The sequence below is a fragment of the Canis lupus genome, chromosome 14 (assembly GCF_003254725.2).
Source record: "Canis lupus dingo isolate Sandy chromosome 14, ASM325472v2, whole genome shotgun sequence".
Lineage (NCBI taxonomy): Eukaryota > Metazoa > Chordata > Mammalia > Carnivora > Canidae > Canis > Canis lupus.
The window spans coordinates 41,434,430-41,459,147 of record NC_064256.1 but is presented as its reverse complement, the minus strand read 5'-3'; the positions used below and the strand labels follow the sequence as shown (position 1 = coordinate 41,459,147).

Genomic DNA, 24,718 nt, shown 5'->3' with positions numbered 1-24,718 from the left:
TTTGTGTGCAATCACAAAGTGTGTGCTCTAAAGAGACTGCCAAGATTTAGGACTCTTATCTCAGAGATAGTCTTACTAAAAATCCATTACAATGAAGTCTTATCCCCTCTCTCTGTGCCACGGAGCTCGGCATGGCTGAAATATGAACAGGTAATTAAAAGGATATGCCTGATTTTACAGTGAGCCTGGTGACACGGAATCACCAAACAGCTGTTGGGAAAGGCATCTGGCACTCGTGCAGGTCACCTCTGCCAGGGGGTTGTAGAAAATGAGGACCACTTTAAAAATCAGACTTGGTCTCTTTCTTCTCTTCTATGGAAAGGAAAGACAAATGCAAATATTCGTCATCTTGGTTCCTACCTCATTCTCTGGCTGGCTAATATGTCAAATGGTCTCAGCGGCAGACTTGAAAGAAAAAGTCTTCACAGACACCCTGGGGGGGGGGGATGAGGAAGTAAGTGCCGTGACTTCGAAACGAAGGAGGAGGAACTGGGTCAAAGCATGTGAGTGCCTTAAGTCAGAAACGGATGTTTGAAAACTGCACGAAGTCAACCATTTTATACTCACTGGGCATGACTCTGTTGGAGAGGTATTTACTCTTTGATAAAAAGCCAGTAAGTCCAGGAGGATGAGCTGAATAAATCCCATAAAGCATCCAAGCAAAGTGTTTTAGTGGCTAAGTCCCTTTCAAGCCATTCCTCGCATGCACACAAAGCACCATTCATGCCCTCCCTTCTCACACCGACCTATACACAGAGATCACAGACGCATCTGCCCCCTGTTCCATCTGAGCTTCCCGGGCATTGCTGGACATGTCCATCTGCAGGGTGACTGAAGCACAAACACAAGTTCTCAATGCTCTTTACAACAACAAACCACTGCTCCATGATTTAGGCAGGTCTGCTGTAGCATTGTGAAATTTTGTCAGATTGGCAATAGACTCAGGAAGGACAAAATATAAAATCTCAGAAAAAGAAAAGGCTGTTTGGACTATTCCATCAGTGTGGTAAACAGATTGTTTTTCCGTGTAAAATGCACCAGCTGATTGTATGAAGAGTGCGGGCTTGGTAGCTGTGGTCTGTGCCTGTAGCACTCCATTAGAAGAACAGCACTAATGAGGTCAGGGCGGCTCCCCTCCCCTGCGATCACAGCCTGCATGCACCCCTGGCCCTGGCCAGCTGTCTGGCAATATGTGCCTCTAGTTACAAGGGGGTCCAGGGGAGGGCATGTGTGTTTGGATCTGTGTGAATCTATCACCTCTAATGGTCAATCAACTCTTAAGTTCACACTTGATGGGCAAATCTAGTTGTGCCATCTTCACAATCAGAGGGCAGGAGGTACCTGTACCTTGACATTAAATGTCTGTAAAAGCTGGTATTGGACACTGAAGGCAATTCTAGGTAATGGTCAGAATGAAGAATTATTCACAAAGCCTGGATTGCCCATTTTGTGTGCAAGTATACATGTATGTGTGCATCATTATGATACAAATAAAGACTAAAAATCTAGCAGAGATCTGGAACAAAAAACTATCCTCCCTACCCCACTGTGCAGGAAAGAGATGCTCCTTCAGGAAGCAATGTTGCTACTGAAGGACTGTCTCTGTGAATGTGGAGTTTGAGTATCTGTCCCTGGGACCCTTTTTGACCACTTATTTTAATCAACAACAGAAAGAATACTCAAGGTAAGATGTGCATCTAACACCATCTACCTAAGAATGAGCTTTATTATTTATTCTCCAGATCTTTATTTCAAACTACATATGTATAATTCCAAAGTTGTTAAAAGGCTCAGTTTAGCACTGAGAAAATGAAGTCATGCATGACTTTTAGAGAGTGATGGAACAGAGTTCGGATTTCTTGCCCCCGTCCTCAATTCGTTACTTCTCCACAACCCATGCCAGGGCTGTGAATGAACAGCACTGGAAATGCTGAAAGGCCATTTTCAGGTGGAACCAGCAGCACATGGCTACCACACTACACACCACACGTTGGTACATCACGCCACAAAGGGACCACCAGAATTCTGGGATGTCTTCTTCCCTTCCGGCATTTGGGACCAATCAAGTGGGCCAGAAGGGTGGGGCTCACCTGTACTCTATATTCTAAAGCACTAAGATTCCAGGCTTACCCTGGAAAGGACAGGAATGCCTGGGCCCACCATGTCAACGAATCCAACAAAAGCCTCACGTTTGTAAATCCTCTGGGAAGGTTTCTAAGCTCTGTGCATAACGAATCATACCAGGAGAAGCCAGGAAGGGGATGGATGGGTGCCCTCAAAGCGGCTGAGATTTACAAGTCCCAGTGCTGCATCATCTGTAGTCAATCAACCCGACATCTACATGGAACAGGACTGCTTTTCTTCTTTGGGGACATGACTGCTTGCAGAGCCCAAATAAGCCCCCACCCAAATATAAAGTCACAGAAAAGGGTGGGGCCTAGCACCAACTCAGGCAGGGTTCGACAGCACCATCATCAACTTTCAAAGTTTTCATATAACAGATCGTGTGCTCTGCATATCACTCAGATCCCAGGGATGGCTGCGACTGCAGCCACACTAAATTCAAAATGTGGGGTTCACCCTCACTCCACAGAGAAAATGGGACACCCCCCACAGTGCCAGACAATGAAGGGAGAGCTTGTAGGTGGGACTATCCCTTCTGATCAAATGAAACAGCTCACATTCACCTTCACGTCAAAGGTCAAAATATCATCTACGTACACAAGTCTGATTTTGCCAATGTGAGTGCATCCTGTTAGAAAATTTGTGCTTAGAGGAGACGCTAAGGGTAAACTCTCTCGGCATTCCATTTCACTCTAGAGCCAAGTGAGACAACTGGCCTCATCACACAGAAGAGTCACAGGTTCAAACAGGCTAAAAATAGCCTCTAATATCCCATAAAACAAAAAACAAAGTGAATCCCAGCAATGTTCTAGAAAAGACGGCAGCTGATATCCCGTCATATTTGGGGTGTGAGGATCATCCAGCCAAGTATCAGGGAGCAAGCAGGTGACATTGTGCGTCGCTACCCAAGAGAACAGCCTGCCTACATCTCCAATCCAACCAGCTTGTGAGCCCCTCCAGGTCACCAGAACAGCTAGTTCCCAAAAATATAAGAATGTGGTGCAAGTAATTCGAGGAGGGAAAAACCCCCACTATTTCCTAGGCCTTTGGGTTTTGGTGATAGTTGAGGAAAGAACAAAGAAAATGTCCTCTTAGGGGGTTCTGAGGCTAAAATCAGTAATTGCACCACAGGCTTGAGTTGACAGCCAACATGCTGGAAATATGGACGGGAGGAATGCTCGGAATGCCACTTCCTGGCCTCAGCCTTATCAATATGGAAATAACTTAACAACACACAAATGCTAAAGCAGGGTTCCCAGAGTAAATCACTCCCATACCTGCTCCAGACCATACTTCATGTTCACCTGGATTTACGAGACGATGGAGACAGAGACTCTTGCAACTATTATATTATTTTCCCATTCTCCTTTTACAATGTCATTTTTTTTTTCTCACATCTCTGCGAGGGGCCCAGGTAGGTAATTCTTAGCTACAGATGCGCACCGAGTCTAACATTTGGTCCAATTTTCCAAATGTGAGTGCTGTTTTCTGCCTAGAACGGAAGCTTCATCTTTAAGTCATTTTGTCTTAATCCAGCCCTGAAAACAGATCTGTTTTCCTGCTTGCCTTTGGGAGCATTAATGCAGGGCCTCCCAGAGGACAGTATGAGCTTCCTCTGCAGATGCAAAGGCCCCCGGTGCCCAGGTACGCACCCGCCTCCCAGGGCCTGTCTGGCCGGGTGGCAAGGCCTGAATTACTCACAGCTGGAAACCGATTCCTTCGGAAGAGAGCCTCTATTCACTGTTGTGATTCCACTCGGGTTCCTACCTTGAACTCCCAGCCTGGCCTGCCTGCCTCGGGACAGGTGAGGAGTGATTTTAACTAGCTGAGAACCTAACCCAAGCTGGAACAGAAAAATCACCCTGTTGAGAAAGTCTCCTGCTGGGAAAAGCTGCCCTTTTCTGGGCCCTTAAGGCTGAGCTTTGTAATTGTTTTAGTGAGGAGCCTCCCAGCCAAATAATTCAATTGGATGAATTTTCAGCTACAGGAAGGCCGCCTGATGGGAAGGCAGGCCAAACAAGTGGTCCTAACAGCCCTAGTCTGGGCCGATGGTGGCGCCTGGGGAGCTTCAAGGCTCCACTGTGTTTTGGGCTATTTTTGGTGTCCTTTTTTCATAGTTTCAGGGCTTCCCCATCTCTGCTTTGGTCCTTCTAGAAGCATTCCATGCATACAATGTCATTCAATCAAGATGATGTTTAAAAGCTCCCAATGCACTACTCTTTGTACCGAGGACATCCCACACCAACCTCTCTACCTTTTAATAATGGCAATTTCTGGAGGAACTCTGGACTTAACCACAGCCAGAAGTAAAAGAGCTTCGAGAACTAATTTTTTTTTGACTTGTAAATATTTGGTTAGTTTTTATGTATTAAAAAATGCATTTAATTTTGCAAGACTTAATGCTAGGTATTTCATTCAAGTTAAGTTAGCGGTCAAAAATAATCTTGGAATCCACACCAATAACCCGGTAGGAAATGATGATGGAAGATAGGAGGTCTCTTTCCTTAGGAAGTTGCTGGGACCTGGTGAAGGGGGCAAAGGAGGGTGGGAAGGCAGAGCTGACTCCTGCTTTGTGTGACACGTGCCTCTGACCTGGCTGCAAGTTTGCACAGGAGCTCTGAGCAGTCTGGGGGCAGGTGGAAGTAGCAGAAGTGTATTAGATGGGAATGTGGGTAGCAGCTGGAAATCGGAGCCTAATAGTCAAGTCTGAAGACTACATTTATAGTTGAAGGAATTGTCCAGAGGAGTTGACTGTTATGGTATCAAAATCTTATGAGTTTTCTGAAGAGAAGGTGTAGAGAGAAACCACATAGGAGTGGATACAGCCAACAGACAAGGAGGTAGAGATAAAACAGAGAGGTAGGAGAAAAGCCCTACCGCTGGCCCTCTGCAGTGAGGGCCTATCAATACTCCATCTCTCTTGAGAGTTTATTCCCCTGCATTTCAATGGAGAACATACTACTGATATAACCACCTATAATTAATCCTTGTGAATTAAAGGGACCAAAGTCAAATCATCATTAATAACATGCTCAGTGTCATATGTGGGTCTGAATATGCTTCATGAATATATAAGTACATTGATCATTTCTGTACCCAATCACAGCCAAACAGGAAATACTGGCCCAAGAAAATGCTATTTTATATTGCAATATTCCCAACACAAATAGCAGTTCTCAAAATCAATGCTGAGTTCTCTTCTAGTAATCTTCCTGCTATATCTTAAATGGGGTCTGGGTCTCCCAATCTCTTCCACCCTGTGGCTTAAAGTGGAAACATAAGTACCTGCTATAAGAACACCCGTCACAGCATGGAATGAGTGCAAACGCTCTCATTCAAACTTTAGCCTCTGGAAGCCTTGTGATCAGTTCTCCAAAAGATGTCAGGCAAAGACCTCTATCTAGCCAGGACATATGTCATGGGATAGCAAATATCAAGAAGACCTATGACAAGAAAACTTAAATGTTTAATACTGAACTCAGAGAACAATAAAACCTGCCACTCAGAGGCTGAGACATTTATCCGCAATTCCCACCATTGCCACTACCCCTTATAATTTGGATTTGTACACTGGCTGAAGGCAGAGCCATGAACTGCCAAACAATTTAGCTTTAGAGATTCGATCCTCTGCTTTAAGAGATAACGTTTTTTCCCCTCAGTGAGAAAGTTAGGTTGTGAGGACTCATCCATTTCAGGCCAAATTATACAAATATACAAATTTTCCGAGGGAAGAGGTGACCTGGTACCCCTCTGGGTCAGTATTCCCCCAAACCGTGGGCCTTCTCTCATCATCCACATCAAATATACTTAATAGTAGGTGCTCATTTTTTGCAAGGCAATAGACAATGCATTTTGCCATTTGGAAGAAACCCTGACTTTCCATCAAAAAAAAAATTTTAATAAAACAAAAAACCCTATGAGGTTTTTTGTTTTTTTAATGATTTATTTATTTACTATTAGAGAGAAAGAGAGGGTTGGGGGGTAGAGGGAAAGAGAGAACCCTCAGGCAAATTTCCCTCTGAGCAGAGCCCAATGCGGGGCTTGATCTCAGGGACTTGAGATCATAACCTGAGCCAAAACCAAGAGCTAGGCACTTAACCAACTGAGCTATCCAGGAGCCCCCCTCAAAAAATCCTATGTGTTTTTATTTCCCACTCCATTTTAAAATCGAGGCAGAACGTCAGATCACATTTGATTCATTGACATTTGTGCCAGTGAACTCTATGTGGCAGTGAACATTAACCCTAAATCCCAGAAACTAAAACACATGAAATACTTCTGGTCTTTTCCACTGATTTAGTCATTCCCCTGAGTGGGATGCAAAGACCAAGCTAACTTCTCTTCCAGTGTCAGAGTCTACTCAGGCTGAGGGCATAATGTAAACCTATAAGGAGAAAGCTGAAAAGTTTTACATTTGTCGTGTCCTGTGATGGGAGGACAAAAGTAATGCTTATAAGATAAAAGTTAGGTTTTCCAGTCATTGGGATGGGGGAATAAATAGATTGTTATCTCTTCTAGCATTGCTAGTGGGTGTTTCCTTTCAGTCATGCTGATTAAAAACAAAACAAAACAAAACACGCCAAGATCAAAACCAGTTTCATCGTTTCATCTCCTAGGATTTAGCAAACATGATGACATTTTCAAAATCAGAATGAAACTAAGTTTAAGTTTCAGAGATTCTTTTTCTCCAGACTTCTGCAAGAGGGAGGGACTGTTTTACACGAGCCAATGTCATAGAAGCAACATGCTAACAGAGCAGCTGTTGCAAGTTTGCTCCACTCCCTATCTTTTCCATCTTTTCTTTCCCATTTCAGCATCACTCACGCCTTCCCCAGAGGGCAGCTGTGCCAGCTAAGGCCTGACAGAACTAGACTGTGTATGAAGGCAGAGGGCCTCCCTCCCGGCACCCTCTCCCCCTGAGTAACTGGTGGTGTCGAGTAACATGATTTCCAGGTACAGAATTTAATCAGATGGAGCAGCCTACTTTTCTGAGCTGAGGCTGACCTGGCCATGCCCTGTTCCGTGACTCCTGTTGAGCTGGGATCCAAGATCTTAAGATTGTAGCTTGTCCCTTGTTCCCATGTGTTCAACAGTCGGTACCCTCTGGGAATAGACTGCACTTTTCATCATTTGGGTAGGAATTCTAGAGCATGGAAATGTCCTCATTTGCTATTGCTCCATCAGCATAATGAGTCAAATTTAGGTCCTATGGGAGAAGAGCAACACTCAGCACTTACACACCGTGCTTTTCATCTTCAGGGTTCTTAACCACGTTAGGCTGTAATGTTATATTTCTCTCAGCAAGACAAAGGAGTTCATTCCTAGTCCTCTCAACTGCCCTTCCTTTCTTACACAGACACAGACACAATCAGACACACAGACACACTCCCACACAACTGCTATCATATGATGAAGCTATATCCCACTTCCTAGGCAAGCATTATACCTTCAATTAAAAAAAAAATCAAATGTTAAAGGTCAGTTCACCTTCCCCTTTTTCTCTTTTTAAAAATCTTTTTTGCTTTTGTTTTTGTTTTCTTCTCTGATGTGGAACATGAAATAGGGCATGCTGACTCATCTTCATTCATTCCTGACCTGGGTGATTCTATCAAGTCTCATGTATCTAAACACCACCTATATGCCAGGGACTCCCAAATTTATATCTCCAGATGGGTTACCTCTCCTGGAATTACAGACCACTATATCCATGTGCCTATTCAATATCACCACGTAAGTCAAAAAACAGTCTCCACAGTTCACCCCTCAAACCTGATCTTCCCACAGGTAACTCCATCCTTCTAGTTGCTTAGGCCAAATACCTGATTCACTCTTGATTCCATCCTTTCTATTACTCCCCAGATAGATAGATAGATAATTCTTCAGCAAATCCTGTTGGCTCTATCTTCAAAATAGAACCAGAATGTAACCACCCCCTCCATCTCCATCTTGGACCTATCTGCCATAATTGTCAATCTAGATTCTTCCATTTGCCTCCTGAACTGGTCTCTCTCTGCTACTGCCCCCTAACAATTTACTTTCAACTCAGCAACCAAAGTGAACTTTCTAATATATAAGTCAGATCCTATCACTCCTCTGCTTGAATCTGTTAATGGTTCGCCATTTCACTTGGAGTAAAATCTGAAGGCTGCAGGCCTTCTGGAATCTGCTCTCCTATGCCCACTCTTTAGCACTATTACATACCCTCCTCTTTGTGATTTCTCTGATGCACAGAGCATCCTCTAGCCTCAGGGTTTTGCACTTATATTCTCTCCACTTGGGACACAATTTTCCCCAATACATGCCTGCTCTGAAGCAGAGCTTCAGTCTGTGCTGCGTGTCCACTCACCAGTGCATCCTCCCTGATCACCCCCAAAACTACCTCTGCTCCTTCTCTACTAGGACACTTACCACCTTCTGACATGTTATATGTTTTATGGTTTTTACTTGCTTACTGTTTGTCTTACCCATGAGAGGTAAGCTACCTGAAAGTAGGGTTTTGTTTTTAATTAACTTTAGTCCATGGTATATTCATCAGTGACTCAGACAGTGCCTGGCATATGATGAGCACTCAAAAATATTTACTGATTGAATAAATTCTGAACACAAGTTTCTCACCTGTTTCAGGACATGGACTAGTCTGACTTCTGAGCCATGGGCAAAATGAGATTTGTGATACCTGCTAGTGATGGATGCTTTTCCAAGGGAAAAACATCTCTTATTAAAGAGTTTTGAAACCATGAGCTTATACTTCCATGGAAGGTTGAGGTAACTGTGGAATGTGTTGTCTTCAGTATATATAATATTGATAGATACTAGGTCTTTTTCCATTGTTATGACCTACCTCTAGCCTGTCCTCATTCTATATATGCATTGGGATACATTGAATAAGAGCTTATATTCCTACTTTCTAAGTAGGGGATGAATAAATGAAGCAGGAGCTGAGGGGTGGCAGTGTGCCACGGATATTGATAGTTGGAGAAATGTGGTCAAAAGTTTGGATAAAAGTATACTGGTAGATTGGAGTCTTACCTTTCATTTACCCACCTGTGGCTTCCAAAGAAATGCTATGCAGAAGCCACCAACACAGCCCATTTGATTGCTGGATAAGTCACTGAGCATTAGGTCTCAAGAAGCCAAGGCCACCCCAGCTGGATTTGGCTACTCTGGTTTGAAAGAGGCAAGGGAAGAGGATACCTCAGGAGGCTGAATGCTATCCAACTTTCAGTGCATGCAAGCTGGGGTTTAAGAAGGTAATCTCCTAAGATACCCACCCCAAAACCATGAGGGAAGCTGGCTTTAGGTTCCCCCACCCAAATATCCATCACAAAGCCAGCACATGGCTAAAAGCAACATTCAGGCTAAAATTTACACAAGAAACAACAGATGTTGGCGAGGATGTGGAGAAAGGAGAACCCTCATATATTGTTGGTGGGAACGCAAACTAGTGCATCCCTTCTGTAGAACAGTATGGAAGTTCCCCCCAAAAGTCAAAATTAGAACTACCCTACCATCCAGCAATTTCACTACTAGGTATTTACCCAAACTATATAAAAATACAGATTCAAAGGGGTATATGCACCCTGATGTTTATAGCAGCATTATCCACAATAGCCAAACTATGGTGAGAGCCCAAATGTCCATTGACTGATGAATGGATAAAGGAAATATGTGTGTGTATGTGCCTGTGTGTGTATGTGTAGGAATATTACTCAGCCATCAAAAAGAATGAAATCTTGCCATTTGCAACAATGTGAATGAAGCCAGAATGTATTATGCTAAGTGAAATAAGTCACTCAGAGAAAGACAGATACCATATGATCCTAGTCATATGTGGAATTTAAGAAAGGAAACAGATGAGTATGTGGGAAGGGGGAAAAGAAAAAAAGGAGACAGGGAAACAAACCATAAGAGGTTGTAATGATAGAGAACAAACTGAGGGTTGATGGAGAGAAGTGGGTGTGGATGGGCTAGATGGGTGATGGGCATTAAGGAGGGCACTTGTGATGAGCACTGGGTGTTGTATGTAAGTAATGAATCACTGAATTCTACTCCAGAAACAAATATTCACTGTATGCTAACTAAAATTAAAAAATTAAAGCAACATTCAAAGACACTTTAAAAAAATATTCTAAATATGTATTGAAAATACATATTTCTTCAACTAGAATATCTTCTTTCTCCACTCTGCTTACCTAATTATTTTAATTTATAAAGTTTATTTATACTCTTTCTCAACCCACAATGACTCAAAAGCAATTCACAAAAAAATGTACAGTGTAAAAATTTTTTTTTTTTAATAAAAAAAATCAGGACCAGAGGAAATATAAACTAGAAGCGAAAGTCTAGTCTCAGGGGAAGTAAAATATGTTCATCACAGTGTTCTAAAAAGTTCTCAAAGTTAAGCAGTAAACTTGGCTTTCTGTTAACTGAGCAAAGTGAAACGAGAAATAGAACCAGTTGCATGATTCTCATGTCCACATGGAGAAAATATTGCAGATCCTTAGGGGAAGCAAACAATTTCCTAGAATTCGGATCTGCAAGAATTTCCTCCCATGAGGCTTCATATAAGAGATCATGAATACTATGTAAAGAAGAACATTTAAAACCACACCCTTGCCATGGGCTTCCTAAAGCTGTCCTTGGTAAATGTCTGTAGGAAAATCAAGGGCACATACTTTGATTAAAACCATTCTATCAAAAATGAAGACAATATAAACCAATACAAACCAGCATATCCTTTTCTTACAGTTCAGTTTAATATAAGAAGTCCACCTTGACTATCTTGAGGAATGAACAAACTTAACTCCTCAGTTTTTCACATATGCCACATCTATCAGGAAAGCTAAATTTATAACTCAAAGAGAGGAAATTTACTTGACTTTTTGGTTCTTCTTTACCCTTGTTATTTTCATTTTAGGTGAAATTTAGAATGCAAGCCTTTTTTTGAGTTAAATTTTTAAGTGCTCAGAACAGTGCCTGGCAAATAAGTATTAAATATTAGTTTAAAAAGGAAAAAAAAAGCCTTTCATGTCACTTGAGGGGTGGAAGAAGTGGTTGTGTCAAGGATTAATGATAAATTAATTATACACAAATGAGTTGATTGAGATTTTATACCTTTCTTGTATCCTTTGCCAATTATCATGATTTTTTTCTAAAGCAGTACAGACTTGAGGCAAGCCCTTGATTATTTTAGTGTGAGAATGTGACATGAAAAATCTGGTGGAGGGGGATTATTATAATTTCACGTAGAGGAGGATTCGAAGGTCTTGAAATATCAGAGCCTTTTAAAATGTCTTCTCCGGATAGAACAGCTGGAACTTCAGAATCCATTACAACCTAGTCAGCCCTTCCTTTCAACCAACTTCCATATTTTAAGTCTTTTCTCATGGAATGTGTCTAATTTGTTGTTTAGTACATTGTGGGCATTCAATAATGCTCTATCGCAACAGCGAAAAAATGCTAAAGAGCTTCATTATCACATTTACTTGTGACCCCATTTCCTTTCCTTAATCTTGTAAAGTGATTTTTAAAATGCAACCACAACATTACGAGAAACTGAATATATTCTGGAGGCATTCATAAACTGGGTTTTCTACATTTGTAAGAACAAATAACCCACATGTATATTTAAACCATTTGTCTCAACAACAACAGATGTTCAATAATACGACTGGGAAGTAATTGAAACTGGTGAGGTCTACCGGGAAGATTATGGAAATCAGACAATGAGAACCTGGGACAAAATCAGATGAAACCCCCTCTCCTACTGCTACAATTATTCTTGGACTCTTGTCTTCTGCATACAACGCCCATGTAAGGCTTCCTACTAAGTATTTAGCAAAGTAAAACAATAGTTTTGAACACAGAAAGTCTGTGAGTTTATCCAACTCAAGGTCCAAGAATAAGGTGTTGTTTTTGGTTTTGGTGTTTTGTTTTGTTCTGTTGCTTGAATTTCCTATTTCAGAGGTCTGTTTTTCCCATGACGGATTATACCACAATCAGGGATTCATCTTTTAAAAAAAAAAGCATTAGACAAATACTTGCAAATGGATGAAATACTATTTTAGGGCCACATCCACACAATCTGCAGTGCCATCTAAGTTTCCACACAGAAGATTCTAACGAAGGTTAGAGGAGGCACCTGTCAAGGTGTCCATTCAAGCAAACCTACCCGCTTGCTGCTCTCCTCCTCCTGAGCCTTCCTGAACTCATGTTCGAGGGAGCAGTCCAGCTCATTGAAGAGCCCCACTTCCTCGCAGTTCTTCAGGAATCTTGTTGGGGTCGGAGTCTGATCTGAAAACAGAGACCAAGTGATCATACATGGATTCTTTTCCTTAAAAGCCAGGGGCAAGCATGAGCTCAATTCACTAATCCCCTCCCCTCGTCTTAATTAAGATGCCAACTGGTCATCCATAATCTTCCATCCTTTTAAATGAAATTACAATATGGAAGAAAATAAAACCACACATCTCGCAGGAGGAATACAATGGGTAGCAGGCTGCATAGGTGACAGTTTTCCAAACTTCTTTCCAAATATTCTATCATCTACTTTATGGGGGCCCTATCATTTGAATACACATCAAAATGTGTGGAATGACTTTTTTAAAAAACTGGAAAGGGGGATGCCTGGGTGGCTCAGCGGTTTGGCGCCTGCCTTAGGCCCAGGGCGTGATCCTGGAGACCCAGGATCGAGTCCCACGTCAGGCTCCCTGCATGGAGCCTGCTTCTCCCTCTGCCTGTGTCTCTGCCTCTCTGTGTGTGTGTGTGTCTCTCTCATGAATAAATAAATAAAATCTTAAAAAAAAAAAAACTGGAAAGAAATGATTAAGCTAAAATCAGGCCAAAAAATCTGCTAAGCCAATATTAAGCTCGATTTCAGGGGGCTGGGAGGAAAAAAACGTTTTGTAAATGTTTATATCAAACAAAAAGAAACAAACAAGCATGCTAATTCCTTTCTCTTAATGGAAAAGGAAAATACAGCAATTCTCTCTTATTTTGAGAGTCACAGAGGATGATGAAAGGTTCCAAGTCAAACACATTCAGCTTTCATCCATTAAAAATATAATTATTAATTTTATTTTCCTTTGCTATAGCCAAAGGAATGTTCTGAGAAAACTCTTTAAAAGGAATAGAATTTCTTTCATATTCTTGACTGTCTAGCGAGTATACTACTTAGAAAACTAGAGGCTCTGAAGCCACTATTTATGGCTTAATATTTATATAGTCTTTGCAGTTTACAAAATGTTTTTACATACATGCTATATAGTCTAGAACTCACAAGATCCTATTAAGGTAAATAGGGTAGAATTACACCTTTGTAATCACTAAGGACAGTCATCTTCCTTGGCAAAGGAATACTGAAGTTGACATGAATAAAACTGTAAACTGTCCCTTTTTCAGAAACAGAAGATGGCCATGCTATTATTTTGCAAATGAGGAAAATAGAAGTACTGAGTGATTAAGAGTCTTATTCAAGGTCTCCCAGGTATGTGTGATGATACCAGGAGTATAACCAAGGCCCTGGTGCCATTTCCAATATGTACTGTATTATTCCCGCCCAAGCTACACAGCACACCCTGTTAGTTTGATAATGAATGACACTTGTCCACCTTGACCTATACTCAGTCCCCAAATCTCTTTCGGTACAGTTCTCTAACACCTACCTCACCACCAGTCAACTGAAGAGTGCCCTCAAGTTGAAACGAACGTGCCATTTCTGCATGCTCTTTATAAATTCCTATATGACAAGAAACTAGAATCATATTTACTTTTCTAATTCATACACAGAGCAGTTGATCCCAGTAAACTATCCATAGAGATTCAAAGAAATAGCTTAATATTCATGAAGCTGAAAATAGCTTGATATCCCCATATATTCAGCCTTTCTAAGGCAAGGTCTCCTGATTCTCTATGGCAAGGGGCTTTTCTACCTGTTAAGCAACTGGTTGACTTGGATTTCAATGCAGCAAAAATCCCCCTCTGCATTCTTTCTCCTTCTTAGCCCAACCTCCAAGATACTGAATTCTCTTTGCAGTACACAGAAAGCCCACAACAGGTGGTCATAAATCAGACATTACAGATAAAAGTCATGCAAAAGTTGAGTTTGATTGAAAATGGTTTTATTAGCACATTAATTTATTAAGATTAACACATATACACCTATGTCCCAATATATACATAACATGTATATGTATATTGGAACACATATACATACATACAGTGTGTTATGCGCTTATAAAGGATAAAATTAGTATTTATGAGCATTTTGCAGTTTTCAAACATTTTCACCCACACTGTCTATAATCTAGATCTCACAGGACCCTGTGAGGTAGGAAGGTGCACATTATTTTAGAAATGGAGAGATAGGTATCTTGCACAAGGTCACAATTTGTAAACATTTTATCACTATTAAGTCCTCTTTTACCTTCAGACATAACCCCTTCTCAATCTAAATGCTATACTTTCCCCGATGTTAATGGCAGCAATGTCCACAATAGCCAAACTGTGGAAGGAGCCTCGGTGTCCATCGACAGGTGAATGGATAAAGAAGATGTGGTGTATGTATACAATGGAATATTACTCAGCCATTAGAAACGACAAATACCCACCATTTGCTTCGATGTGGATGGAACTGGAGGGTATTATGCTGAGTGAAATAAGTCAATCGGAGAAGAACAAACATTATATGGTCTCATTCATTTGGGGAATATAAAAAATAGTGAAAGGTAATAAAGGGGAAAGGAGAAAATGTGAATGGGAAATATCAGAGAGGGAGACAGAACATGAGAGACTCCTAACTCTGGGAAACGAACAAGGGGTGGTAGAAAGGGAGGTGGGCGGGGGTTGGGGATGACTGGGTGATGGGCACTGAGGGGGGCACTTGATGGGATGAGCACTGGATGTAATTCTATATGTTGGCAAATGGAACACCAATAAAAAATAAATTTAAAAAATAAAAAAAAAGAATTTTAAATGTAATAAATAAATAAATAATAAATGCTTCCTCCGGGTCTGAAGGATGTTGTCACATGTGTAAAAGACAATGCTGACAACCTAGAAAACTAGACTTAAAAATTGTGTGATTTGGGGGAAATTACCTATATTTTCTGGACCTCATATTCCTCATGTTTCAAATAAAATTCTAAAGTTACATGATTCTGTGAATCCTAAAATCACCACCATAATGGGTTCTCTTCAAAAGTCACTGTCAGTAGGTCAAAGAAACATGACCATTTAAAGGACAGCTTAATGGGAACACCAGCAACAGCTGGCTACACACTAGAAATTAGGCCAGAGGTAAAGGCTAAAGAGATAGAAGAAGAAGTTTCCTGAAAAGAAGGTATAAATATACAAGACCTGACAGTGGAAATAAAGGGATGTGTGTGTGAGTGTGTGTGTGTGTGTGTGTGTGTGTGTGTACATATTCTTCCATTTATTGAGTGCTTATTCCATGTCAGGCATAGTGCTAAGGCTTTGTATGATGCACTATCTCATTAGTTTTCACACCAACCACATTTGGTAAAAAATATTTTCCCCCTTTTACTTATGAGAAAACTTAAACTCGCCCCAGGCCCCATTTAGAAATTGAGTCACATGATGGTATTGGTAATTGACAATCCTAACTGTCCTTGGTTCTTTTAAAATATCTTGGAATTATTTACACCCCTAATATAATAGGACCATGTTACAATCCTACAGACTTTTCTATTATCTTTTGGGTCATTTTGTGACTAAAAAGCCTGAAAAAAACAACACAAGACAGAATTGAAATATTAGACCACTTGTCACCAGGAGGAATTTAGTTTGCCAGGTTTTAATTTTTCTTCTCTTCCTCTATATTTCTCTATTGGAGATTTATAAGTTGAGGGTCATGATCCCAGGTAGAGAGAATAGTCATCCAGCAGGATCCATATGACTCCTGAATTGTGAGATGAATTCATGAGATGGGCCATCAAATCAAATTCAGACTGGCATTTGGAGGCCAAGCCCCAGGCAAAATTGAGAAATGTCTTCTGTCTTCTCTCAGCAAAATTATCCCCAGAGTCCAGCACATGTACACACACACACATACATCAGTAAAGGAGGTGGAAAGAACATGGCGCAGGGATAGTACAAGACAATGTCCTCCATCATGAGCCTCTCTGCAGCAACAGGGAAACAAGAAGTGTGAAGCAAGGGGAGACATGGGCCCTAAAAAGAGTTGGTTCCCTCCTATCCCTAGAGCAGAAGACCCAGATGGAGGCTACAGCATTGTTACTAAATGTCTTTCTTTGCTGTATGATATAATGAGGGAAAAGCAAAACAAATATCTATATCCACATTTGGAAGAGATAAGGCACACTGTTCCTAATTTTTAATTCATTTTCTTCTTGTGAATGAGCTATTCTTTCCAGTTACAACAGGAACCAGAAAATGGAGCTTAACTTTTATTTTAACATTTATAGAATTAATACAGGGTCTCTGGCTGTCTTTGATCCCACATGGTACCAGTTCCAAGTAAGCCAGGAAATGTGCAAACCTTCAAAAAGGGGCAGCTAAATCTATCCGCAGCTTAAATAAAAGAGTCAGTTTCTCAGCCACATGAATGCTTTGTCAAATAACCATTCCAGCTGAAATGAGACCTGAAGTAGGTGAGTAATATCCATGGCCATAAATTAAAATTCTGATAAACCACACCTTCTTTAGAACCAAGGGCATGCACCGGCTATGGCAGCAGCAGTTTCTATATCATGAATAATAGTGGTTGGTTCTCCACTGGTGGATATTATCTAAGATGTGTTCAGTAGTAACAGGCCACACTCTAATCACTTACAGGAACTTGTTCCAGTGGGAACTCAGAGCTGAGATGATTGCTGGAGGACTTCTGCTCACCTTTCTTTCAGTGTTTCCATTTGAGTGAGGAGCATCTGAATGTGAGAAAGAACCCCAAATCTCAAACTAAACTAAAAGTTAAATAACTTTTGAGTTGGGCTTTACTTGAGTCAAAAGCATTTTGTTGTTATTACCCTTTGCAAATCTGAATTGTCCCTGAATAAACACCTGCATGTTACTTTCTCACAGGGAGTTTGCAAAGAGCACATCAGCTTCTCAGCACACCCAGATAGTGAGGACCAGTGCAAGCAAAGTAACTTAACCACTTCTACCTGTCTTACATGTCCTTAGGATTTCTTTACTCCTTGGACAAGAAAGACTGGCACCAAAAGGGATTAAAAAAATTCTTGGTAAGGTCTGTCATATTTCAATATCTGGGCCCCTTCCTGGAATGGTGAGTCTGTTCCTTGAAAAAGGAGTTCCACTTCATAGAATTACTGCCTCTGTAAATAGCTAGGTAGAGGATTCTTGCCATGCAGAGATTCTACTTGTAAATCTACCTGAAATAGTGCCACAAGCTTGACATTATGATTTAGAAATTCACCCATCAGCTATACGACAGGAAATCCTGCAACCCCACTACATCTGGGAAGGACAACAAGTATATAGCTACAACTATGAGGGGAAAAAACTCACTAAGTTTTTCAATCAGTCCACAGTCTGCCTAGCATCAAGTGCTTCAGCCCCAGCAAGTATGATTACTCCAAAGGCTAAGTGACAAGCACAAAACTAAAGCCTGAAATCTGATTCTTCTTTTAAAAAGTGTTTAGTCTGCTCTATATTTAATAATAGGTTGCTACCTTATTCGGTTTCAGAGCTGCATTTGAGTTACATGGTTGTCTATGTTTCATTTTTTTCAATGATAAAAAGGCAAGGCGACAAGTCATCAATTAAAAAAAAAAAAAGTAAAAGCAGGGTTCCCATGATATACCACAGAAGAAGGATGTAAACTTCCTAAGCAAAATTTTCTTTCTGGTCTAATATTATCAAACTATGCTATCACTAAAGAACTATGTGAAGTAATTTTACATCATTTTGTATTAAATTGACAGTGGCTAGGAATACTATAAAAGTCCCAGTAATTCAGACCAGTTATAAGAAAGATCAGTTTGAATTAGTGACCATTCTAATTATAGGGTATTTTTTAAAGGTAATGCATTTTTATTATTTGCATGACTCAGATTCAACCAACAAAATGCAGCTTAATGGAATTCCTCAAGAATGCTGCTTAAATCAATAGAGAAATGTATTGGAATTAGCATATCTATTTTAGTTAAGAGTTGGGGTTCTCAGAAAAGGCATTTTTCTCGGACAGTTTTAATATTCTTTTTTTTTTAATTTTTATTTATTTATGATAGTCACACAGAGAGATAGAGAGAGAGGCAGAGACATAGGCAGAGGGAGAAGCAGGCTCCATGCACCGGGAGCCCGACGTGGGATTCGATCCCGGGTCTCCAGGATCGCGCCCTGGGCCAAAGGCAGGCGCCAAACCGCTGCGCCACCCAGGGATCCCTAATATTCTTTTTATAGTTACATTTATCCGGTGAATTTTTCAGCATATGCTTTCTTCAAAATACTCTTACACAGTTCCTATTTCTGTGTAAATTTTAATAAAGTCTTAATTAAGAGAGTCTATATTAAATGAATTTTAAAATACACAATCCTTTATAAGAGCAACAATCAGTAACAACTGACTGAATTCCATGAAATTTTAGGCTTCTCTACAATAAATGTGCCTTTTATTGAGCGTGAATACACAATAGGAGCAATAGGGTCCTCTCCATAACACTGTTGTTACTATTTCCCTGCATCTGTCCCAAGAGGCAGTGCTTCCATGGGACAAACGAAGGCAACTCTGGTTTTTACACAATAGTTGTGGAATGCTTCATGGTTGACTACAGTGTGGATGATCCAGGTCCCTGAGACATGAGACTCTGGAATTGAATGCTACAATCTATTTATTGTCAAGGCAGAGAGCTAGTGGACTGGATGCCCTTAGGAAGGTCTTGAGTCAACTAGAAAATGCTCTGACAATGGCATTTCAATACACATGGCTCCAGAAGACACAGATTCAGATTTAAATTAACCAAGTAAATAATCCATACCTACTCATTGTTAGCCATGGCCTAACCAGAGTGTTCCAACAGTAATCAAGCCTCAGTTCATGTTAGAGGAGCTGAGCTGGTGGAAAGGGTTATTAACAGAGATCATGTCTCTGCAGGCTAGGTGAACTGAGGGGATACGAGAGGTTTCTTATCAAGCCCCGCCTTGAACAGTGGAAGCTAAAGCTTCACATTTCCACTTAGTCACCAGTTGCCTGAGTTCCTTGTCGAAAGGGATTGGTTTGGTTTCCAGACAGAACAGACTGGAAGCCAGTTTTTCATATATAAAGAGTACTACAGATCAAGACCTCTGAGGTGTTCAGGTGAATTATTCAAAATTGAATCTTGCTTGACCAGCTAGAAACATGAATGAGAAGCTGACAACTCCTATAAATGCTGACTGCCACTTGTCATAACAGAGGGAAAAATCTGATTTAAGAACACAGTCTTTATTCCTCTAGATGCTAATGTGTCAGTATAATCTCCTAAAAACTTTTGACTGTTTTATCCATTTGATGACTATTGAAGAAATAAGCCAATAATATAAATAAAAGCAGTTCATAGATGTATATCCAAATATAAATCTAACACCAAAACACATTCTTAGTGCATGTAGGTCATCAAATCTACATGTACAATGAGAAAATTATAGACAGACAGGAACTTTGGACAAACTGCTTATCCTCTCAATCTTGTTTCTTTGTATGCAAAGAGTGGCCAGGGTTAAATGACATAATGTATGTAAAGCAGGAGCTATAATTATAGGCATAAGATAAGGCAATAAATGGTAGCTATGTTATTATCATGCTGCCCTCCAGTGCGAGCCATTTCCACCATCCTCTGTTCCATAAAGACCTGATTAATTTCAATAGTGAGAAGTCACTATATACCTTTACCATCAATGGAAGAGGAGGTATGTTCCTTGTATATGTGTGTGTGTGTCTGTGTGTGAGAGAGAGAGAGAGAGAAAGAGAGAGAGATTTATTTTCTTATTTGTTTTTTTTTTTTTAACATAGTAGTTCAATCCAAAAAGAATGTAGAATGAGATATATCACCTTTTCTCTGACTTCCCCTTTAAAATGCCCATGAATTCGGGTGCCTGGGTGGCTCTCCAGGCTGGCTGGATGAATTGGCTGGTTGTATATTGGTTAATCATCCAACTAGGTTTCACTCAGGTTATGATTCCAGGTTATGAGATCAAGCCCTGTGTTGGGCTCCATGCTGAGTGTGGAGCCTGCTTGAGATTCTCTCCCTCCTTCTCCCCCTGTCCCTCCTTACCGTCTCTCTCTAAAAAAATTAAAAATGATTTTTAAAAATTAAAAAAATGTCCATAGATTATTTAGTAGCTAACAGCCATGAGCAATGGATCAGGGTTCTACAATTATCTGATTAATCATGATCAATCTCTTAAAGATAAATGTTCTACTCCATTGAACAACATTTTTGCTTTCTCCATGGTGAGAATTAGGTTTAGAGCCTGGAACTAGAGACAGTGCCTGATTCTAGACTTACTCCAGGGACACTGGGTTCTGAGAGGGGCTATATTGTCACTTGGTGGTAGATGCTCTACCATCTGACAGGAATAGGAAGATGGGATGACGAACCCAGTCTCTCTCAACTTTCTTCTGTGTGTCAGCTGCATCACATCTGGTGGTGTGGTGTCACCACTTTCAGTCTCACCATATTCAGAAGACAGGGAGAAAGGACGCTTGAGCCCACAGTGCTGAGCATCAGATCTTGGCTGAAATGCCACTAATGCAGAGGGGCCCTTCTTGACCTCCTTTAGCAGCTTGCTGGCCACTTGTTTCACATTGTCATGCTTCATCTTCATCAGAGCACTCGTTCTTGTTTATTAATGGGGGGATGAAGAAGAGGTGTTGTAGATTATCTCTCTACCTCCTCACCCCCAGCAGAGTATTGTAAGTTCCATGGAAGAGGGACCCCATCTGTCTTGGTCAGTGGGGCATCCCTGGCACCTAGCACAAGAGGATCTTTGCAGACACTTGATAAGTATTTGTTGAATGGATGAATAAGTGGGAGTGGAAGGGCAACTTCGGCCCCTCTTCCCACACCTCAGCTGGTGCCTGTCCTCATTTCCCTCCAAGCACATTCAAGTTGCTTTTGGCATTAATTGGGCTGTGATATCTGATGTGGATTATTAGGCATTTGAAGGTATGGTTTCATGCATCTCTTTTTCAGGCTTCCCACTTGAAATGTTGATTAGGTCTGCAACACTCTTGAGCTTCACTTCCTTTTCATAAAGCAAAATCCATCATCTTCTAGGTCAATATTTCTACCACACACACACAAACATACACACACACACACACATACACACATGGATATGTGAACATACTTCTCATTTGGATTATTCGCTTGTCTGGCTATAAATAAAACTTCACTTGATTCCCGCTCTGTTTTTTTCCTGTACAGAACCTGGGAACTCTAAATAAGTGGGGGTAGGGATTTTGACAGGGCAAGATGTGGGAATTCCTGAATACCTAACCATAATACCATTAAAACAGACCTAAACACCGTACTCTTTAGCTCTAATACTAAAATAATTTTCAAACCAAATATATCTTTTGTCACATAAGAGCTGATAATTTTGCAATCTGTGTGTGAAAGTATATTGTCCTCAATAAGTTCCCATTTCAAACTTGGCACTTCACCAAACTTCAAAACTTCCCTCACCATGAAATTATCTTCAATCACAGCAAGAACAGCTGAAGGGAATGACTCAAGTCCATCATCATATCAGGACTCTGGAAATGATCCACATGGACCAAAGAAGAATGGAAGGACCAAGGTGGGAGGGGCTCAGAATCCACCATCACAACCCCATTCATGTTCCAACTAGCACTGTCCCTTTAGAATGAGGTTTTATGTTTACTGTCAACCCATAAGAGCAGACTCATCTTAATAAAACATCATGACTGTCACTTTTACTACTCTGCCTTATGGCATGTCAAAGATCATTTACAATCATTTTGAGTAGTAAATTGTACCTGGTATAAATAAAATGGACTTTATGGCAAAGCTAGGAAATTATTTTAGATCTTAAAATCTTTGGACTCTTAACTTCAAAAAGCATATCTATGGCATCTTAATAATTTCCCTGACTTGAATATTTGCAATTAATATAGGACAAAGTGATTTTCCAAAATACAAGTTAACAAGATATCCTGAAATTAGTAATGAACACACCTACCATACTTCCTCTTCATATGTGTCAAATTCAAATTCATTTAAATGAAATTTTGTATAACTGAATATTGCTTGCAAAAAAAGTGGCCCAAGAGGGACTTGAAGATTTTTGTCCTGGCTTATGCTTGCTGACTTTAGATTTAATTTCTGCTATTTTTATTGTTTATGTTACTTTACCTCAAGCTGTATGAAATCATTCATCCTTAAGAGAGGCCACAAAATAAGGACATTCAGAAATAAAATTCTAATAAATACTTTAGTAGATTTTAGAGCCTTTGATAATTCAAATCTAAATAAATCAAGATATATGATAAGTAAAACTTCAGTCATACTTGCAATCACAATCTGATATGCTAAAAGTAATATGAGGTTTGAGATAAATACATTGAAGTCTTTCTTAGAAAAAAATTAACAAAGTAAAAATACCCAAAAGACAGCCTATTACAATGTAGTGTAGACAACACTAGCCTATGACATATAGTAGACCTCAGTCCTCTAAATGCAAAGTAATGAGCTGGACTGAATAGCTCTGTTTCTGTTCCAGCAAGAAAATTCAATGACACTACAAGCATGCAATGTGGGTAGCAAGTGTAAAAATGTAGCAACTAATCTCACTTGGAGTATAAAATGGCCTCATATTAGCTTCAACATAAGCCATAAGGAAGAAGAAAATATGCCAATATTTTATTCATGGTATTTTCCCTCATATTTATTTCTCCCTTCATTTTCTTACTCTAAGTTTGACATAATAAAAATTAGAGAGACTTTCCTCTCAACAATTTTCCACCTGACACTGCCAATTATTGGCAGCAATGGCCTCAACCTAACAAAGATCTGGTAAGAACAACTGAAAAGCTACAAGAGCTTGATCAAAAACCTGTTTATAGGCAACATATATAAGTGTTTACACATCCTTAATTCTTTTTTTTTTTTTTCAGACCTTTGGATGGGGCTCCTTGTACCTGAAAGATACTACCTGGTACTTACCACTAAGCATTAATATCTCCACATAATTTAACACCTACCTCCCACTCTCCTACCACCAAGGAACCTATTTTCAGAATTCTATTTCAGGAAAACAAAAGGAGAACTCATACATTTAAATGTTGAGAACTGCAAGGTCTACAGTCCTGCTACTTGCATAGATATGCTCATCTTTTAACTATGAAGTTATATGACCTAATAAATGATACAACATAATAAACCAAAGAACAGACTATCCTTCCTAACCCTTCCAGGCCTTGGTAATTCTTACAGATTGAAGTTTCTGTATCTCTGTTTCTAGATTCAAGGAAAGATAAAACTATTTCTGAAGAACCAACTATTTCAATTCAAGCAAATAAGCTGAGAGAGAGGTGGTAGGTGGCAGTGAAGGCAAAGAGGCTGCCTTTGAAACAGAATTCTTCTAAACCACAACACATCTGTACTATCAACAAGTCCCTGGCAAGTTTGTGAAGACATGTTGCATGGCTCTGGCACCAGAAGTACGCAATCGTGCATATCAAGTGGTGAAGTGTGAGAATGCTGCAGCCATGTCCATCAGGGAGCTGGGACCGCACCATCAAGGACCCTCATCTTTGCCCTGTGTGGTAAGCCTGGAAAAGCTGCTCCATCTCCATAGGACCCTTCTCTATCAGTAAAATATGAGTTGTAATAATAACCTGCCTGATAAAACTCTTAGATGATCTACTAATAATAGGGATAATAAAATACTTGTAAAATTTAAGTGCCATAGAAATGCTAAGTTATATGAGCTAGGCCTGCCAGGGCAGTCAGTTTCTCTTCTGATATCATTTAAAGCATGTTTATGGGCATATTATCTCTTTCATGATGCCAAGGAGACAGTGGTTTCAGTGAAATATCTCTAGCCTAAGAAGGGTAACAGGAAATGCTTCAATTACCCCACCAGGATTTAGGAAACACTTTGACTTACATTCTTTCATTGGATCTTCACAGTGAGGCTGTGGAGTAGACTGGCAGACAAAATCATTCCCCTTTTATGGAAAAAGAAACTGAGGCCCAAAAGGATTCACTAACGTGGCTCAAGGTCACCTGGCCGGAGGAGGCAAAGCCCATGCTAGAGTTCAGATTTCCTCACTCTGAGCCCTGCCCACTGTTTTAATTTACTGCACCACCTATCAAAATGGGAAGGAATGGCAATTACTTGATGAGTTCATTGGGATTGTTATTTATTTCTACTCACATTTCTGAGCACTTGCTATGTCTCCATGCTATATCATCTCATTTAACCTCCCACTTATGAGGCAGATACTGTTTCTTTAAAAAAAAAAAATTCAATGGTCACCTCAGTGAAAACAGAGAGAGAGAGAGAGAGATCAAGAGAGCTCCTTCTACTAAAGCCACTATAGAATCTTCCTTACAATACTCATGTGAAATATATCATAGATAATCCT

The 24,718-nt window shown here is 40.2% G+C and overlaps 1 protein-coding gene across 10 annotated transcripts in view; it reads right to left on the bottom strand.

The window, feature by feature from the left end:
* The window catches only part of CREB5 (cAMP responsive element binding protein 5), a 494,465-nt gene that overhangs the window by 301,673 nt on the left and 168,074 nt on the right, over positions 1-24,718 (bottom strand). For all 10 annotated transcript variants that reach the window (XM_025464478.3, XM_049093753.1, XM_025464480.3 and 7 more), the window contains one exon: positions 12,296-12,417. In XM_025464478.3, the coding sequence (XP_025320263.1) occupies positions 12,296-12,417 (122 nt within the window). The remainder of the gene's footprint in view (positions 1-12,295; positions 12,418-24,718) is intronic.